Source organism: Enhydra lutris, unplaced genomic scaffold (genome assembly GCF_002288905.1).
Source record: "Enhydra lutris kenyoni isolate GAN:26980312 unplaced genomic scaffold, ASM228890v2 scaffoldscaffold34, whole genome shotgun sequence".
NCBI classification, from domain to species: domain Eukaryota; kingdom Metazoa; phylum Chordata; class Mammalia; order Carnivora; family Mustelidae; genus Enhydra; species Enhydra lutris.
This window is the reverse complement of record NW_019154118.1, coordinates 15,673,718-15,693,824: the sequence shown is the minus strand read 5'-3', so window position 1 is coordinate 15,693,824 and position 20,107 is coordinate 15,673,718. Positions and strand designations below refer to the sequence as shown.

The 20,107-nt window shown below is 44.2% G+C and overlaps 1 protein-coding gene across 7 annotated transcripts in view; it reads left to right on the top strand.

The window, feature by feature from the left end:
- Window positions 1-20,107, top strand: part of LOC111153928 (lysine methyltransferase 2A) — a 76,011-nt gene that overhangs the window by 50,432 nt on the left and 5,472 nt on the right. For 3 of the 7 annotated variants that reach the window (XM_022513245.1, XM_022513247.1, XM_022513244.1), the window contains exons 19-33: window positions 59-132; window positions 740-933; window positions 1,257-1,363; window positions 2,497-2,634; window positions 3,672-3,830; window positions 4,078-4,195; window positions 4,302-4,380; window positions 5,419-5,579; window positions 5,778-5,960; window positions 6,170-10,412; window positions 11,528-11,608; window positions 12,433-12,491; window positions 13,777-13,947; window positions 15,742-15,816; window positions 19,767-19,941. In XM_022513245.1, coding sequence (XP_022368953.1) covers window positions 59-132; window positions 740-933; window positions 1,257-1,363; window positions 2,497-2,634; window positions 3,672-3,830; window positions 4,078-4,195; window positions 4,302-4,380; window positions 5,419-5,579; window positions 5,778-5,960; window positions 6,170-10,412; window positions 11,528-11,608; window positions 12,433-12,491; window positions 13,777-13,947; window positions 15,742-15,816; window positions 19,767-19,941 — 6,017 coding nt within the window. Of the gene's footprint in view, window positions 1-58; window positions 133-739; window positions 934-1,256; window positions 1,364-2,496; window positions 2,635-3,671; window positions 3,831-4,077; window positions 4,196-4,301; window positions 4,381-5,418; window positions 5,580-5,777; window positions 5,961-6,169; window positions 10,413-11,527; window positions 11,609-12,432; window positions 12,492-13,776; window positions 13,948-15,741; window positions 15,817-19,766; window positions 19,946-20,107 lie in introns of all 7 variants that reach the window. The other 4 variants (XM_022513249.1, XM_022513248.1, XM_022513250.1 and 1 more) reach the window with 3 other exon arrangements.

Sequence of the window (20,107 nt, the reverse complement as noted above, 5' to 3'; positions counted from 1 at the left end):
GTTTCCAAATGAATGTTCACATGCTTACATTTTGTTTGTTTGTTTGCTTTTTTGGTAGCAAATGGAACGTGTTTTTCCATGGTTCAGTGTCAAAAAGTCTAGGTTTTGGGAGCCAAATAAAGTATCAAGCAAGTAAGTAAATTCAGTATTACTTTTTTTTTCCCACCTCATCAGCTAGAAATCAGAGTTCTAGATTAAGGTTTCTGTAGACTAGGTTTTAAGATTAAAAATTAGTCTGTTGAAATGCCTTTTCAGTGCTGATTTAGAGCTAATACTTAATGGTTATTATAGTCTATCACTCCTCTTTTTATTATGTTTTCTGCAGCTTGGCTTAACTTGGGGCATATGTACAATACACGTGCTTCTATGTGTAGCTCGGTATTCAGACTTGTCATAGTTGGGCTCTGTGTTACTCAGTTCAAATTGTGCTTACTATTGCTCTTGACTCTCCATATTTAACCTTAAATTTTTATTCCAGTAAATCCTTTTGATTCTTTGGGAAAGTTATCACTTGCTTCTGGAAGTTTAACCAAGAGTCATATATCAAGAATATGTTTTCTTAAAATAATAAAGTCCTGTATATTTAAACAGTTTTCAGATTCTGTGGCTGGTCCTTATATTCTGTGAATGGCTTATGCATGGGGCTGTGACCTGATGATATCAAGAATTTGATTATTTTGTATAGTTCCAGGTATATCGTAGGAGTTCAATAAATGCTTGTTGAATCAATTATTTTCAGCAGTGGGATGTTACCAAACGCAGTGCTTCCACCTTCACTTGACCATAATTATGCTCAGTGGCAGGAGCGAGAGGAAAACAGCCACACTGAGCAGCCTCCTCTAATGAAGAAAATCATTCCAGCTCCCAAACCTAAAGGGCCTGGGGAACCAGACTCTCCAACTCCTCTCCATCCTCCTACACCACCAATTCTGAGTAAGGCACCAAATGAGTCATTATCCATTTCTCTCTAGATGCAGCTGATTAACTCTGTGAACGTAAATTTAATATACTTGCATGTTGGAAAGAAATTTTCAGGTCCATCCTTAAATGTAATAAAATCATTATTTTTGCCTAGCTTGGCCTGGTAACAATTCGACATAAATACTCTCAACAGATGGTGAGATAGCATAACTTTGAACAGTTTTTGAAGGTGTTCATTTTATAAGCCACAGGCTATTTAAGCCAAATTGGTTTTTTCTTCCTGGAAATCAGACCTAGTATTGCTGCTTTTAACTGGATGTCTTTTGGGTTCCAAGGTACTGATAGGAGTCGAGAAGATAGTCCAGAACTGAACCCACCCCCAGGCATAGAAGATAATAGACAATGTGCATTGTGTTTGACGTATGGTGACGACAGTGCTAATGTAAGTACTTTGGCCGACGGGGTCCTACGTAGCAGATGCTTATGTGAACTGTTCGGTCCTTTGTGTCTTAATTCGATGACTAGATGCCATTTATTTAATGAATGTTTGTCACCTAGCTTATAGCACTTGTGGTCTTTTTTCTATAACTGATTTAGTTGATTTAAAAGATGATTTGCATTGGGGCACCTGGGTGGCTCAGTTGGTTAAGCATCCAACTCTTGATACCAGCTCTGGTCTTAATCTCTGGGGGGTGAGTTTAAGCCCACATTGGGCTCCACATTGGGCGTGAAGACCACTTAAAATTTAAAAAAAGAAAGAAAAAAAAAATGAGTTGCCTTAAATTAACCTGTTGATGTCTAGTAATTTCTACAGGAGATTTCTCAAAAAGATTTTGTGAAAGTCAGTAAAATATATAAGTTTGTGTATGAAAGACTTGTGTTTAACGTAAGCAGGCAGAATGGTTAAGATCTCCAGTTCTGGCGGCTGCCTGGATTCATTTCTGTGCTCTGTGAGGATTAAATCTATGAGGATTAAAGGAAATAATGCTTATAAAGCTTTATTTAGTACGGGGCACATAGTAAGCGCATAATAAAAAAGGGTTTTTATTTTTATTTATTTATTTATTAGAGAGAGAGAGAGAGAGAGAGAGAGATCACAGGTAGGCAGAGAGGCAGGCAGAGAGAGAGAGGGAAGGAGGCTCCCCGCTGAGCAGAGAGAGCCCAAAGTGGGCCTTTATCCCAGGACCCCGAGATCATGAGATCATGACCGGAGCCGAAGGCAGAGGCTTAACCCACTGAGCCACCCAGGTGCCCAAAAAAGGTTTTTTAATGCAAACTAAGAGGACTGGCTTTGAAATACGGTTTTTAAGAAATCAGTGCACACTTTCATAAACTTAACACATACTGCTTGTGTTTTGATTCTCTATGTTTATAAAATATTTCCCGTTTATGGATTCTAGAAGGGTGAGAGGTAGAAACAGAAAAACATTGAGAAATAAGTTTTGATTTTTGTGTACATCCCCAAGTTAAAGAATTATTATTGATGTTATCTTGACTGAGGTAAAGTTAATACCAAGGAAAACCTTCTTTGACATTATATTCTTTAAAGAAAAAAGAAATCTCTTGATTTCATAGGATGCTGGCCGTTTGCTTTACATTGGCCAAAATGAGTGGACACATGTAAATTGCGCTTTGTGGTCAGCAGAAGTGTTTGAAGACGATGATGGATCACTAAAGAATGTGCACATGGCTGTGATCAGGGGCAAGCAGCTGGTAAGACCTGGTGTAAATGTTACGGAAAAGATTCCCCTCAGTTTCCACATGTTCTCTCTGTGGCTTCATGCTACTTTATTGAGGTTTTACACTGCCTTCAGAATGGTTAGCCAGCGACAAATGCTGGTGTATACTGTAGGCAAATTGCTACTCTGACCTCTGGGGGTTGGTGCATAAGAAATAGAAGACAGAGTATTACCTAGTTTGGGAGACAATTTAAATGTGCAAGAAAGGTGTTACTTTATTAAGTGATTTAGACAAAATGATCTTGGAGGTCCCAGTTGAATCAGCACTCTGTGGTTCCATAGGAAAAACCCACATAAATACACTCACAGGAAAATGATGAAGGAAATGATCAGTAGATGCTGAGAGTCGTCAGAAAAGGCCATGAAGGAGTAAAATTTTAAAAGCTATACTTTGAAAGAGGGGAGAAGATGAAGAATTATCAGAAAGAAAGAGCGAGAGAGAAGCAAACAAAAAGCCCATGTAGATTGTATGGCGAGCACAAACAAAAAGTCTTCTGTGGAGAGGGGAGCCCAGACTGTGACTGTGACAGAATAAGGTGGTGACATACAGGCTCGCTGAAGGCGATCTTTGAATTGTGAAATAAATTGTAATAATCTGTTAAGTCTAGTAACTAGAGAACCCTTGTGTTTCTGCCTGGTATAATCTTTCTAGAACTGAGTTCTTTTGGATATAGTAGCTTTCTAGTAAGATGATGTTTTTAGAATCAGTCCTCAAAGTTTTATCTTCTATAAATCATTCGTGCATCCTAGAAACAAAACTTTTTGTTTAAGTTATAAATCAAAGTGTAGTCTTTACATTTAATAGTTACAGGGCCCCAGGGTCAATGGGAGAGAGAGGATTTGTAGACGAGGCTTTAGGGTTCATATTAGTTCTCTGTAATTCAGCTGATTACCAATAAAAAAAAAAATGACTTGTAGGAAACCCAGAATGGGGTAGTTCTACAGAGGAGAAGGAAAATGGCTTAAAACATTTGAAAGTCTGACTTAGGCCTGTTTTCTCTGGATGGTTAGCGATGTGAGTTCTGCCAAAAGCCAGGAGCCACCGTGGGCTGCTGCCTTACATCCTGCACCAGCAACTATCACTTCATGTGCTCTCGCGCCAAGAACTGTGTCTTCCTGGATGATAAGAAAGTGTATTGCCAGCGACATCGGGATCTGATCAAAGGCGAGGTGAGAGCTTCATTGCTTTTCGAATTCTATAGGAGCTCAGGGAAAATAGGCTGGAAACAGCAAGATGGTAAGCTTTGTTTCACCTTCCTACTGTGTGTTCCTGGAATCTCCTTCTGAGAAATAGGGCAGTCCTCTGTGAGACAGCACCGTGATTTTGAGAGGCTTTGCACTCGCCCTAAGGGACAGTCAGTGTCACGTGGAATGTGTCAAGGAATAGGCTGTCGTTAACAGCTGGGTTTTGTTTTAGGTGGTTCCTGAGAATGGATTTGAAGTTTTTAGAAGAGTGTTTGTGGACTTTGAAGGAATCAGCTTGAGAAGAAAGTTTCTCAATGGCTTGGAGCCGGAGAACATCCACATGATGATTGGTATGACGCGGGCCCCTGGCTCTGTCGCTGGGGCACTTCCTAGTCTTTGGGTATAAAGTGAGCCTTCTCATTACCTCCTCTCACCCGTTCTTCTTTCCTTGATCAGGCTCCATGACAATTGACTGCTTGGGAATCCTGAATGATCTCTCTGACTGTGAAGATAAGCTTTTTCCTATTGGATATCAGTAAGTAGCAGCATGGAGCCAAGACACCAGCCCCCACGGCTGGGGCACCCTGAACAATGAGCAGCTCGTTGAAGGGAGAGCTGCTTTTAATCGCCACCTAAAATTCACTACTTTTTTGCTACTTTTTGTAGATTGGGACCAAAGTATCCTTTTATGTCCACTAAATCCAGTTATAAAAGGAATGTATTATTGGCATACTTTCAGAATCATTTCCAAATAAAACCTAAATTAAAAGAAAAAAAAACCACAAGGTCAGTCTCTTTTAAGATTCCGCTTGAGTTCCACATATCTGGATTTAAAGGTCCCGATTGTTGTAGTGGATCAAACACCTCAGGCCTCGGTCCTCAAGCTAAAAGTAGAACCCCCCCACAATAATGATCATATTGTCCAGTGAACATTTATCCTCTCTTCTACGTGAAGCAAATGGCTTAAACTTCTAGCGGGCTGACAGTGTAAATTTAAAACTCCCTTTTTGTCTCTCCCATTTTGGAGTCTCATTTTGCTATCTCTATACCAGTTTATTTTGCATTCCAATTCCGGCAACACAGTCTGTATGTCGAGCTGGCAGTTCTTTGTATAAACCAGGCTCCGTCAGCATCCAGCAGATCAGAAGCAATTACACTTCCCTTGTCTTGTGGGGCTTTTCTTCCAAAGGGGACACTTCAGGTTTGCTTTTTCCCCTCTGTGTACACCTTGGGGGCGATGGTAGTCCCTTCCTGAAGGCCAATAACTATATCTTGCAGTAGATGTTAGTATTTTCCTTTCTCTGCATTTTTAGGATATTTTACTATTTTTGTCTCCTGCTTACGCTACAATAAAAAAAGATTTGGTGCTGTTTTCTGAGAGGCTAGGAAAAACCAACAACTTCAGAAACCCTGGAACATCTGAGCCAAGGGGACCTATAATAAGAATCGGTGATGTAAAGCTAAATTCTGTAAATCAAGACCAGGGGAGCCAGGATGAGAAGAGGCTTTGGCAGATGTCCGTCTCTGCTTCTGTCCTGTCACTCACAGGGATTTGTGTGGGTCTGTTTGCCAGGTGTTCCAGGGTTTACTGGAGCACCACGGACGCTCGCAAGCGCTGTGTGTATACGTGCAAGATCGTGGAGTGCCGCCCCCCGGTGGTGGAGCCGGATATCAACAGCACCGTGGAGCATGATGAAAACAGGACCATCGCTCACAGTCCCACGTCTTTTGCAGGTGAGTCTTTAATCAAGGTGGGACTCGAATTAGATTTGGGAGAATACTGTGACAGAAGGTGGGGAAAGTCGTCTCTCTGGGAGATCTCATTTGTTTCTATTTCGATCTTTACCTAACAGCTTGCTTTGTATTGGTTCATTTGATACTTTAATTGGACCTTTTTTTTTAAAAAGTAAGAGTTTTTCTTTCCTACCACAGAAATTTCATCTAAAGAAAGTCAAAACACGGCTGAAATTATAAGTCCTTCCTCACCAGACCGACCTCACTCGCAAACCTCTGGCTCCTGTTTTTATCACGTCATCTCAAAGGTCCCTAGGATTCGAACACCTAGTTATTCTCCAACACAGAGATCCCCTGGCTGTCGGCCATTGCCTTCTGCAGGTAAAGGACTTACCTCATTGACTAACTTGCCCCAAAAAGGTCAGCTCAGAGATGAGCTTGTCATTCTTCCAGGCCTTAGTGGCTTTGCTCATTGAAAATCTTGATTTGCAGCTTTCAGTTATAAGCCACTGCCAAGTCATTGAAAATAAGGGCCACCACACATTCTTTCTCTCTGTAATAGACTTTATTACTTTTTCTCTCTTGTTCAGGAAGTCCTACCCCAACCACTCATGAAATAGTCACAGTGGGTGACCCTTTACTCTCCTCTGGACTCCGAAGCATTGGCTCCAGGCGTCACAGCACTTCTTCCTTGTCACCCCAGCGGTCTAAACTCCGGATAATGTCTCCAATGAGAACTGGGAGTACTTACTCCAGGAATAGTGTTTCCTCAGTCTCCACCATCGGGACTGCCACAGATCTTGAGTCAAGTGCCAAAGCAGTTGATCATGTCTTAGGACCACTGAATTCAAATACTAATTTAGGGCAAAACACTCCCACCTCTTCAAATTTGCAAAGGACAGTAGTTACAGTGGGCACTAAAACCAGCCACTTGGATGGGTCTTCCTCTTCTGAAGTGAAGCATTCCAGCACTTCAGACCTGGGATCCAAGAGCTCCTCTTTGAAAGGAGAGAAGACCAAAGTGCCAAGTTCCAAGAGCTCAGAGGGGTCTGCACATACCGGGGCTTATCCCGGCATTCCCAAACTGGCCCCACAGGTTCATAATACAGCACCTGGAGAACTAAATGCTAGCCAGATCGGCACTTTTGCTGAACTCTCTTCAGGGCCATATTCTTCTAAAGAGGCCCTCTCCTTCCCCCCACTCCATCTGAGAGGGCAGAGGAACGATCGGGACCAACACATAGATTCTAACCAGTCGGTAAACCCCCCTCCTGACGAAGATGCAGGAGTCAAAACCTTGAAGCTCTCTGGAGTGAGCAGCAGATCGTCCATCATCAACGAACACATGGGATCTAGTTCCAGAGACCGGAGACAGAAAGGGAAAAAGTCTTGTAAAGAAACTTTCAAAGAAAAACATTCCAGTAAATCTTTTTTGGAACCGGGTCAGGTGACAACTGGTGAAGAGGGAACCCTAAAGCCGGAGTTCGTGGATGAGGTTTTGACTCCTGAGTTTATGGGGCAACGGCCATGTAATAACGTTTCTTCTGATAAGGTTGGCGACAAAGGCCTCTCCGTTCCGGGAGTCCCCAAAGCTCCATCCATGCAAGTAGAGGGACCTGCCAAGGAATTACAGACACCCCGGAAGCGCACAGTCAAAGTGACACTGACACCTCTCAAAATGGAAAGTGAGGGCCAGTCCAAGAATACACTGAAGGAAGGGAGCCCCGTGTCCCCTTTGCAAGTAGAGTCCGCCTCTCCCACAGAACCAGTTGCAGGCTCTGAAAGTCCAGGAGATGGTCCAGTGGCCCAGCCAAGCCCCAATAACACCTCATCCCAGGATCCTCAGAGTAACAACTACCAGAATCTGCCGGTACAGGACAGAAACCTGATGCTTCCAGACGGTCCCAAACCTCAGGAGGACGGCGCTTTCAAGAGGAGATACCCCCGTCGCAGTGCCCGGGCACGCTCCAACATGTTCTTCGGGCTCACCCCGCTGTATGGAGTGAGATCCTACGGTGAAGAAGACATTCCATTCTACAGCAGCTCCACTGGGAAGAAGCGGGGCAAGAGATCAGCCGAAGGACAGGTGGATGGGGCTGACGACCTGAGCACCTCCGACGAAGATGACCTATACTATTATAATTTCACCAGAACAGTGATTTCCTCAGGTGGAGATGAGCGGCTGGCATCCCATAATTTATTTCGGGAGGAGGAGCAGTGTGACCTTCCCAAAATTTCCCAGCTGGATGGCGTCGATGACGGCACCGAGAGCGATACTAGCGTCACAGCCACCACGAGGAAAAGCAGCCAGATTCCGAAAAGAAATGGGAAAGAAAATGGAACAGAGAACTTAAAGATCGAGCGACCTGAAGATCCCAGTGAGAAAGAACACGTCATTAAGAGTTCCGTTGGCCACAAAAACGAGCCAAAGATGGATAACTGCCACTCCGTAAGCAGAGTTAAAACCCAGGGACAGGATTCCTTGGAGGCTCAGCTCAGCTCACTGGAGTCAAGCCGCCGGGTCCACACAAGCACCCCATCAGACAAGAACCTCCTGGACACCTACAATACTGAGCTCCTGAAGTCGGACTCGGATAACAACAACAGTGACGACTGTGGGAACATCCTGCCCTCAGACATTATGGACTTTGTACTGAAGAACACTCCCTCCATGCAGGCTTTGGGCGAGAGCCCAGAGTCCTCTTCGTCGGAACTCCTAAATCTGGGTGAAGGTTTGGGTCTTGACAGTAATCGAGAAAAGGACATGGGTCTTTTCGAGGTCTTTTCCCAGCAGTTGCCAACAGCAGAGCCTGTGGACAGCAGCGTCTCTTCCTCCATCTCGGCAGAGGAGCAGTTTGAGCTGCCTCTGGAGCTGCCGTCCGACCTGTCTGTCCTGACCACCCGGAGTCCCACTGTCCCCAGCCAGAATCCCAGTAGACTGGCTGTGATCTCTGACTCAGGAGAGAAGAGAGTAACCATCACAGAGAAGTCTGTGGCTTCCTCCGAAGGCGACTCAGCACTGCTGAGTCCAGGAGTGGATCCCACGCCCGAAGGCCACATGACTCCCGATCATTTTATCCAAGGACACATGGACGCAGACCACATTTCCAGCCCTCCCTGTGGTTCAGTGGAGCAAGGTCATGGCAACAATCAGGATTTAACTAGAAACAGTAGCACCCCCGGCCTTCAGGTACCTGTTTCCCCTACTGTTCCTATCCAGAACCAGAAATATGTGCCCAATTCTACCGAGAGTCCTGGCCCATCTCAGATTTCTAATGCAGCTGTCCAGACCACTCCACCCCACCTGAAACCAGCCACTGAGAAACTCATTGTGGTTAACCAGAACATGCAGCCACTTTATGTTCTCCAAACTCTTCCAAATGGAGTGACCCAAAAAATCCAATTGACCTCTTCTGTTAGCTCTACACCCAATGTGATGGAGACAAATACTTCAGTCTTGGGGCCCATGGGAAGTGGTCTCACCCTAGCCACGGGACTAAATCCAAGCTTGCCAACTTCTCCATCTCTGTTCCCTCCTGCTAGCAAAGGATTGCTCCCCATGCCTCATCACCAGCACTTACATTCCTTCCCTGCAGCTGCTCAAAGTAGTTTCCCACCTAACATCAGCAGTCCTCCTTCAGGCCTACTTATTGGGGTTCAGCCTCCTCCAGATCCCCAACTTTTGGTTTCAGAAGCCAGCCAGAGGACAGACCTCAGTACCACAGTAGCCACTCCATCCTCTGGACTCAAGAAAAGACCCATATCTCGTCTACACACCCGAAAGAATAAAAAACTCGCTCCCTCTAGCACCCCTTCAACCATTGCCCCTTCCGATGTGGTCTCTAACATGACCCTGATTAACTTCACACCCTCTCAGCTGTCAAACCACCCCAACCTGTTAGAGCTGGGGTCACTTAATACTTCATCTCACCGAACTGTCCCCAACATCATAAAAAGGTCTAAATCTGGCATCATGTATTTTGAACAGGCACCCCTGTTACCACAGAGTGTGGGCGGCACAGCGGCCGCGGCGGCGGGCGCGTCTACAATAAGCCAGGATACTGGCCACCTCACCGCGGGGCCTGTGTCTGGCCTGGCAGCCGGTTCCTCCGTCTTGAATGTTGTATCCATGCAAACCACAGCAACCCCTACAAGTAGCGCGTCCGTTCCAGGACATGTCGCGTTAGCCAACCCCAGGTTGCTTGGTACCCCGGATATCGGCTCAATAAGCAACCTTCTGATCAAAGCTAGCCAGCAGAGCCTGGGGATGCAGGAGCAGCCTGTGGCCTTGCCGCCGAGTTCAGGAATGTTTCCACAACTGGGCACCTCACAGGCTCCGGCTGCTACAATGACAGCGGCGTCTGGCATCTGCGTGCTCCCCTCTGCTCAGACTGCGGGCATGACAGCTGCTTCGCCTTCTGGGGAAGCGGAAGAACACTATCAGCTTCAGCACGTGAACCAGCTCCTTGCCAGCAAGACTGGGATTCTCCCTTCCCAGCGTGAACTTGATTCCGCACCAGGGACCCAGGGATCCAACTTCACCCAGACAGTAGATACCCCCAACAGCATGGGGCTGGAGCAGAACAAGGCTCTATCCTCAGCTCTGCAAGCCAGCTCCGCCTCTCCCGGGGGCTCTCCGTCCCCTGGACAGCCGTCAGCCAGCCCCTCAGTGCCGGCTCCCACTAAAACCAAACCAAAAATCAAACGGTTTCCGCTGCCTTTGGACAAAGGGAATGGCAAGAAGCACAAAGTTACCCATTTGCGGACCAGTTCTTCTGAAGCACACATTCCAGACCAAGAAGCCAACACGACGTCCCTGACCTCAGTCACAGGGTGAGAGATTGAAATACTAGCTACCCTGGGTAGGTGGGGTTGTTTTTGCTCTGAACAACAGGCTGCTGGCCTGGCAGTTTCCTGGGGAGGACACTCTTCCATCCACGTTGCATTACTCGGGGGTGTTCCGGGTTTTGACTTTGATTTTTTTTTTTTCCTCCTCACAGTGGTGATTTATAGAGCAAAATTTAGTTCCTTCCGTGGGCAGTTTGTCTCTTGGAGAGAGCCACATCTCTAATTACTCTTTGCTCTGATTTTTTTTTTTTAAAGATTTTACTTATTTATTTGTCAGAGAGAGAGAGAGAGAGAGCACAGGCAGACAGAGCGGCAGGCAGAGGCAGAGGGAGAAGCAGGCTCCCTGCTGAGCAAGGAGTCCAATGTGGGACTCGATCCCAGGACGCTGGGATCATGACCTGAGCCGAAGGCAGCCGCTTAACCAGCTGAGCCACCCAGGTGTCCCTGATTTTTTTTTTTTTTTTTTTAGTGGAGGGTGGGAAGGGGCAGAGGGAGAGAGAATCCCAAGCAGGCTCCATGCCCAGAGCAGAGCCTAGCGTGGGGCTCCATCTCACGACCCTGAGATCATGACCTGAGCAGAAATCAAGAGTCAGAAGCTCAGGCCCCCTTTGCTCTGATGTAAAACAATGGTCTTGGCTTTGTCGCTTTTGGGGTTTTGATGTTGCTTTGGGTTTTTTTTTTTTTGCTGAATCTTAGGATACTGAGGGACAATGATTATTCCTGTCTGGAGCGCAAAGCCAACTGTCATAGATCCTGACGACGTTCTTTTTAATTAGTGTCGGGGTGTAACATGCCTGGAATACACAAGTGAAGTTTTACAAACGTATGCACCCATGTAGCCCCATCAAGATCAGGAGATAAAACATCCCTACTGTTCCAGAAGGCTCCTTGTGCCTTCTCTTCGACAGAATGCCCTCAGGGTAATCACCCGCTAACCTGTTCAGCATAGATTAGTTTCCTCAACTTGTAAATTTTATCGGATCCTGATAGAGTCTAGAGTCTTTTTTTTTTCTTTCTTCTTTTTTTTTTTTTCTGACCTCCACCTTTAGTACGTAGTCACTGGTGGTTTTTCTTGAAAAGATGCAATGATTTTCTTCCAGGTCTCAGGGAGCAGAGGCTGAGCCGCAGGACACAGCTAAGGTGGAACAGTCATCACAGAAGGAGTGCGGGCAGCCCACAGGGTAAATAGAAAGATCGTTTCTCTAAGGTTAAGCCCTCAGTTCTGTCCACCTCATTTAAAACATAATTCTTCCTCATTTGCATTGTTCTTGTTGCCAGAGTTTTTTTTTAATGGAAGTAATACATACTTGTAACTTTTTTAATGCATAATTACTTAAATAATAAATGGTTCTATGTTCATCCTGCCTACCCTCCTCCCCTTCTGTTCCCTAGTAAAAACCACTGCTAATAATTTGTTTTCATCCATTCACTCATTTTTATACAAATACAGATACACACAGTGTATATATGAATATATATTTCTATTCCTTTTTTATATAAAATGAGTAATGCTATACATACTGTTCTGTACTTTTTTTTTTTTTTAATTTAAATAGCCCCTTATTGATATGCATTTGGGTTGTTTCTAAGATTTAATTTTCAAAAATGAAAATTGATGGTGGTTTACTGGCTCCTTAAGCTTGCTTTTGCTTTTGGTTAAATCAGTTAATTTACTTAAGTAACTCCAGAACTGCTTCTAACGAGTGTCCTTTTAATTTTTTCTAACACGGAGGGTATGAGAAAAATTTCAAGGACAGAATCTACAAACTCCAAAGCCCAAACTTAATGCCAATATTTAGGAAAGAATCTCATAAAAGAGCATTTTATGTTACATATCATACAGTAGGGTGGTGTTTATCCAACAGGTTATACGCAAGACGTCCTATGGTCCGTTTCTGGTAGTTCTGTGTAACCGACGGCACTGTGGCCGACTGTGGACAGTTTCCATGTTTGAATTGAATAGTAGCTGATGTTACATCTTACATTGGTTTTTCTTCTCATTTAGGCAAGTTCTTCCTGAGATTCAGGCAACACAAAATCCAGCAAATGAGCAAGAAAGTACAGGTATGTGGGTGGGTAACAGGTTAGCATTAGAATTTTAAAGTCAAAAGTACTATAAAAATGGCCTACATTATCTACGAATATTCTAAATTTAAAAATTTAAGCTCCAGAGAAGTTAAGTGATTGGCCAGAGGTGTAGACTAACCCTCAGGGCATCTATTCCCTGGTCTTGCACCCTTCCACTCTATAGTCTATGACATCTGTCGATTGTTCTGCTCTGCTTGCTTTAACATCAGTGTGGTCTTCATAGCTAGTGGTTACCTGATCTCATCCCCTTAGTTGTCGCTGAAGAAAACCACATATCTGGTCACAACCCCAGGCACCCCTCCATAGCACTTTCTATCTGACTACTTAACATGATCCATAAAGAACTGACCACTTCAAGATTAGAGAGATCTGGATATAGGTTTCACCCGTTTCCATCAAGTTACCTTGAAGAGGTAACTTCCATCAAGTTCCCAGAAGAGAAGCAGGTGGTGAAAATGCTCAGGAGTAACATTTGGGATATAATCACCTTCTGCTGATTGGCTGATTCCTCAGGAGGACTGAGGCGCCTCTTTCTGTCAGAACATATGGTTGTATGAACTTGGGCTAATTAATTTACCATCTCTCTGCCTCGGGTTTCACACCTTCATGTACACTTTGAAGTGTATGCGATAGTAACACCTCACTCACTGGTCCTTGTGAGGTTTATCTGCTTTAATTTACAGGAAGTTCCTAGAAAAATGCCTCATGTACAGTGCTTCATTCGTATTAATCATTATTTTTTACCTTTGACCTTACTGAGGGCAATTGCTTATTGAAAAACTATCAAATTGTCATACTAGAAACTACCACAGAGACAGCATGACTTCAGGTTAAAAAAAAAAAAAAAAAAATCTAGTTTTAGTCACTTTCTAGCTGTGACCCAGGGCAAGTTGTTCCACGGCTTTGAGCCTCAGTTTTGTTTCGTGTTTTTTTTCTTTTTCTTAAAAATTTTATTTATTTGATAGAGAGATCACAAGTAAGCAGACAGGCAGGCGGAGAGATAAGTGGGGAAGCAGGTTCCCTGCTGAGCAGAGAGCCCAATATGAGGCTCGATCCCAGGACCCTGAGATCATGACCTGAGCCAAAGGCAAAGTCTCAACCCACTGAGCCATCCACGGGCCCTAAGCCTGTTTTGTTACCTGTAAATGGGAATAATCATACCAACTGTGGAATGTTGGTAGGCTTGGAGAGAATGTATCAGTGCTCAGTAAGTGTTTGCTAATGCAGTCAGTTTGGGCCCTATCTGTCTTCTCCCTCGCAGAACCTAAAACAGTGGAAGAAGAAGAAAGTAACTTCAGCTCTCCACTGATGCTTTGGCTCCAGCAAGAACAGAAGAGGAAGGAAAGCATTGCTGAGAAAAAGCCCAAGAAAGGACTTGTTTTTGAAATTTCAAGTGACGATGGCTTTCAGATCTGTGCAGAAAGTATCGAAGGTGAGTGGATTAAATGAGGTTGGCAGGCACCCTGCTGGCTCAGTTGGTACAGCTTCTGACTCTGGATCTCAAGGTCATGAGCTCGAGCCCCATATTTGGTGTAGAGATTACTTTAAGTTTTAAAAAAAAAAATGGAGTTGTCTTGCCAGTGCAGGCTCTGTCTCAGCCAGAGCCACACTTATTTACATTAGTACCGTTGATGTGGGCGGTTGTGCGCTTGGTGTTACAGAAGATACTCGATGGCATTACACATCCAGTTAGACATATAATCTAACTTGTCCTCAAGAAGTTGGAGTTCCTGGAGAAATAGTCCATAACTTAGCAGAGCACGTGGGGTGTCTTCTCTCTCTGGCCTTATTTTCTGCCACTTCTTTGTGGACCTCAAATGCCATTCTCTCTCACTCCTGTGCCTTCACCTGTTTCTTCCCTCTGCCCAGAATGTTCTTTTACCCTCCCTTATCTGGTGAACTCTACCTTGTCCCTCAGGGTTCAGCTTGGAAAGTCTTCCCTGACCTTCTGAGGCAGATAGGCACTCCCATTCCCTCCTTTCTGTTTGCTTTAGAATCTTAAATGCTTTTCTTAGAGCTTAAAATTTGTTTTTATAAATGTCTGTTTACTCTTACGTCTTACTCAATAGAGAACTTCCTAGTAAGGTTGGCATTTTATTTTCTTGTTCCTCTTTGTATCCCAAGCATTCAGGTGTTCATTAGCTGTTGAATTTGAAGGAAAGATTCCTGGGGGTCAGTTAGGGTTATCAAACCCAGAAAGAATGGTAGAATAGATGATTCTATTAAAGGAGTTGATAGAATTTGTGCTAGGAAAAGAGGAATGAGAAAGACTTTCTAAAAAGGGACATCAGCAAAGTTAGACAGAATTGCATGTGGTGGGTTTAGAGTGTCCTCAGGTGGGAGAGGACATCGAGATCCTAGTCAGGTAGTAGTGAGAGAGAAAATTGCGAAGGTGGATCGGGCACTGGCTTTGAAAGGGCCTTCAGTGCCGAACCATGAGGCCTTTGAAAATCTGGGGAAGTGGAATAAAGGCAAAATTTCAAGAACCTTAATGTGGTAGCTCCTTTTAAGGTGGACTGAATTGGAGACATGAGGTGACAAGAGGTCACTAATGAGAGCATAGCTACAGTAGAGAGGTTGGTAATAAAGCCCATTCCCAGCAGGAAAAGGGAAGAACGAATACTCTTCAGGACTGTGTGGATATGGAGAGTGGAGAGAGGAGTCCACAGTGACTGCAGATTCAGGCCTGGTTCACTTAAAAAAAAAAGATATGTAAGGGAAGAAAAGACTATGTTGAGTGTATGAGTTGCAAATACCAACAGTGAGTGTGAAGTGGTCGTCACGAGCCCACCAGACAGTAGAGATCCTAGAGTCTTAAGTTGGAGCTGGAAGTGGAGGTTTTCTAGTCACACCCCCTTAGTTTTATGGAACAAAGGTTAGGTCTCCCCACAGTCTGGGTTAAGTCGTTCACATTAGTGTTGTCTTGTTCAGGGGCATGGGGAATAGAAGTGATACCCAACATTCAGGTTTGGGACCCAGACTTCCATCGAGAGATGTGAATACTCTGGGGATCCAGGGCTCATTTTCAGAAGGTGGGACCCTCCTGTCTAACTGTTGGATAAGGCACCTTCTCAGCTGCTTTCTTATGCATGAACTCATTGAAACTAAGAAAACAACTCAAAGCCATTTTAGCAGGGTGTTTTCACCCTGTAGCGATTCTGAGCTCAGTGCTTTTGCTTGTCACTGGTGTTAGAGATATTTGATGGACTATTTTCTTTTCTCACAGATGCCTGGAAGTCCCTGACAGATAAAGTCCAGGAAGCTCGGTCAAATGCCCGCCTAAAGCAGCTCTCATTTGCAGGTAACGGCCACAGAGGTCATTTTACCCCTGTCTCAGAGTAGTCTGGTAGCTTGTTGATCTAAAGCTGTAGAGTTAATTCTACAAAAGCATCAACCTTTTTTAGAAATAGTTTTTCACAACTTTATTGAGTTATAATTCTTACACAGTTAACCCATTTCAAACATGCAATTCAGTGGTTTTTAGTCTATTGACAGAGTTGTACAGCCATCACTACTGTATAATCCAGAACATTTTCATCATCCCTGCAAGAAACCCCACTCATTAGCATTCGTGCCTCAGCCCCAGTGCCTGGCCACCATTAAACTACTTTGTGTCTCTAGGGATTTATACGGAATCACACAACGTAGGGCTTTTTGTGCCTGGATTCTTTAGCGTAATGCTTTCAGGTTTCCTATCTGCTGTAATATTGCATTGGGACTTTATTTTTATTTTTTTTTCCTAAACAGATTAATTTTTTTTTAAAGATTTTATTTATTTATTTGACAGAGATCACAAGTAGGCAGAGGCAGACAGAGAGAGAGGGAAGCAGGCTCCCCGCTGAGCAGAGAGCCCAATGCGGGGCTCGATCCCAGTACCCTGGGATCATGACCCGAGCTGAAGGCAGAGGCTTTAACCCACTGAGCCACCCAGGCGCCCCATCCTAACCATTTTTAACTGTACAGTTCAGTGGTGTTAAATACATTCACATTGTTGAGCAACCAACCATCCATCCATCCCATAACTCTTTTTTTCTCTTGTAAAACTGAAACTCGCTATTCCCCATTTTCTCCAGCCCCTGGCAACCACCTTTATTCTTTCTGTCTCTATGATTTTGATTACTTTCAGTACCTCATGTAAGTGGACTGGCTTATCTCACTTAGCATAATTTCCTCCAGGTTCATTTGTGTTGTAGCATTTTACAAAATTTCCTTCCTTTTTAAGGCTGAATAATGTCCCATTGTATTATAGGTCACAGTTTGCTTATTGATTGATCCAGCAGTGGGTACTAGGGTTGCTTCCACATTTTAGCTATCGTGAATAATTCTCCCATGTGAATGTGAGTGTGGATATCTCAAGACCCTGCTTTCCATTTCTGCGGGGGGCAGATACCCAGAAGTAGAATTGCTGGATCATGCAATAATTCCTTTTTTTTTTTTTTTTTTTTTTTTTTTTGGTAAATAGTAATTCCATTTTTAGATTTTTTGAGAACTGCCATACCGTTTTCCACGGTGGTTGCACCATGTCACATCCCTGCCAGCAGTGCTAAGGGTTCTAATTTCTCCACATCCCCTGCCTTTTTGATAGAAACTCTCCAAATGGGTGTGAGATTATAGTTTTAATTTACATTTCCCTAATGATTTATGATGTTGAGCATCTTTCCACGTGCTTACTCATCATTCATAGATCATTTTTGGAAAAATACCTGTTCAGGGTCTTTTCCTATTTCTTTATTTCTTTATTTATTTATTTTTAAAGATTTTATTCATTTATTTGACAGAGAGAGATCACAAGTAGGCAGAGAGGCAGGCAGAGAGAGAGGAAGGGAAGCAGGCTCCCCGCTGAGCAGCGAGCCCGACGCGGGACTCGATCCCAGAACCCTGGGATCATGACCCGAGCTGAAGGCAGCGGCTTTAACCCACTGAGCCACCCAGGCGCCCACTTTTCCTATTTCTTAATCAGGCTTTGTTGTTGTTGTTATGGGTGAGTTTCAGAAGTTCTCTATATATATTCTGGATATTAATCAGAGAGATCAAAAGGACTGCCTTTTAACTTTGGATAGTTTTTTGTTTGTTTTTTGTTTTTTTTTTAAGATTGGTGAGGGAGATATTTAGGGGACAAGAAAGTATAATCTGTTTTTTTTTTTTTTGTTTTTGGGTTTTGTTTTGTTTTTTTATATTTTATTTATTTGACAGAGAATGAAAGCAGGAGGAGAAGCAGACTCCCTACTGAGCGTAGATCCCGATGCAGGGCTCGATCCCAGGACCCTGGGATCATAACCTGAGCCAAAGGCAGATGCTTAACCGACTGAGCCACCCAGGCGCCCTGAGAAAGGATAGTCGTACATGGCCTTTCCCAGTCGTCACTTTGAACTGATTACTGATAATTTGTGTAAAGTCCAGCGGCTAGAGTAAGCCAGTGTCCTGAACTCCGTGTTCTCAGCCTCACCCTGAGGAGCCAGCCCTTTGTTTTTGCCAACAGGACAGAAATTTCTTTGATTTATCCATGTCCTTTACTGCCCCATGGAATAGTGGTAAGCAACTATGAGCTCTGGAGTTAGAAAAAACAGTACAAGCTACATTTCTGCCCTTTGTGATCAATATTACATTGACTGCAAGTTAATTGACTTCTCTGAGTCTCAGTCTCCTTATCTAAAAAGAAATATATAGGGGCACCTGGGTGGCTCAGTCATCAAGCGTCTGCCTCACGCTCAGGTCATGATCCCAGGGTCCAGGGATCGAGCCTTGCATTGAGCTCCCTGCTTGGTGGGAAGCCTGCTTCACCCTCTCCCACTCCTCCTGCTTGCTTTCCCTCTCTCGCTGTGTCTGTTTGTTAAATAAATAAGTAAAAAAAATTTTTTAAATAAATAAAAATAAAAAGAAATATATAAATGTGACCTCCAGAATTTGTGGTGAGGATTAATTAAATAATAAACCTGTTGTGTCACCCTATAGTCAAATCAAAAAAATTTTTAAAAAATGAACCTGATGGGTGCCTAGGTGGCTCAGTCAGTTAAATGTCTGCCTTCAGGGGCACCTGGGTGGCTCAGTGGGTTAAAGCCTCTGCCTTCGGCTCAGGTCATGGTCCCAGGGTCCTGAGATCGAGCCCTGCATCAGGCTCCCCACTCAGCAGAGTCTGCTTCTCCTTCTTCCCTTCCCCCTTGCTCGTGTGCTCTCTCTCAAATAAATAAAGTCTTGCCATACCCACTGAGCCAGCCAGGCACCCCAAACATTGCTATTTCTAGTGTCAAAGTGGGCTGGCGGTTGTTGGGATGCCCCATCCCTTTAATGAAAGAAGCCAGTCATTTCAGAAAGCTTTTCATCATCTCTGCCAGCAACTTACATAAATGTATTTTTCGAAAATAAAAAAGAGGGGCGCCTGGGTGGCTCAGTGGGTTAAGCGGCTGCCTTCAGCTCAGGTCATGATCCCAGTCTCCTGGGATCAAGTCCCACATCGGGCTCCTTGCTCAGCAAGGAGCCTGCTTCTCCCTCTACCTCTGCCTATCACTCTGCCTGCCACTCTGTCTGCCTCTCTCACTCTGTCTCACTCTCTGTCTCTGACAAATAAATAAATAAATAAAATCTTTTAAAAAATAATAAATAAAAAGAAAATAAAAAAGAATCGGAAATGCTCGTTAATGGCATGAGACTGAGTAAAACACAGCATCTATCGAGTGAATTATTCCACACATTCACTGTAACAGCACAAAAGAGAGTTCTTTGCTGGGGGTTTTTACTAACCATTCTTTTCAATTTTAGTGAGGTACCTATGTGAGTATGAAGTTACAGAGCCCAGATACCCCATTAACCTATAAATGAAAATGGGATCATGACTGGAGCTCCAGAGCCCAAGGTTCAAACCTTGTCACACCAGCTGTGCGACCTTGGGTGTGGTATTTAAATTCTCTGAGCCTCAGTTGACTGACCTGAAAACAAAGCTGGTAATTCTTGACTCACGTGGGCATTGTGACCATGAAATTAAATAATACGTATAGCCTGTCTGTGTACATACAGAACATAGAAAATAGTTCGGTGATGTGGCTGTTTTTTAGTCTACCATGAACATTTTCCGTATTGATAGCCCTGTGTCCACGTCGTCTTAATGGTTCACTGCCGCTGATTCTTGGCCACACCGTAATGCGGTTCCCCGTGAGCAGCCTCTGGCAGAGTTCTTCTCTCGCCCAGGCGTTTCTTTGTACCACGCAGTTTCCTGTTGGTTGCACGATGGCTACCCTGGTGCCTTCTGTCCCACAGGTGTTAATGGTTTGAGGATGCTGGGGATTCTTCACGATGCGGTCGTGTTCCTGATTGAGCAGCTCTCTGGTGCCAAGCACTGTAGGAATTACAAATTCCGTTTCCACAAACCAGAGGAGGCCAATGAACCCCCGCTGAACCCTCATGGCTCAGCCAGGGCTGAAGTTCACCTGAGGCAAGTTCCGTTCTCTTTCCTAAGCAGCTTTGGGTCCCGATTTTATTATCTGATGACGCAATCATTTTCCCCACGTCACCTTTGAGATTTCCAGGGTCAAAGCTGTCCTTCGCTGCTTCTGTTCAAAGCCTTTCTATTAAAGCGTGCTTCAATCTTTTGGCTCCAG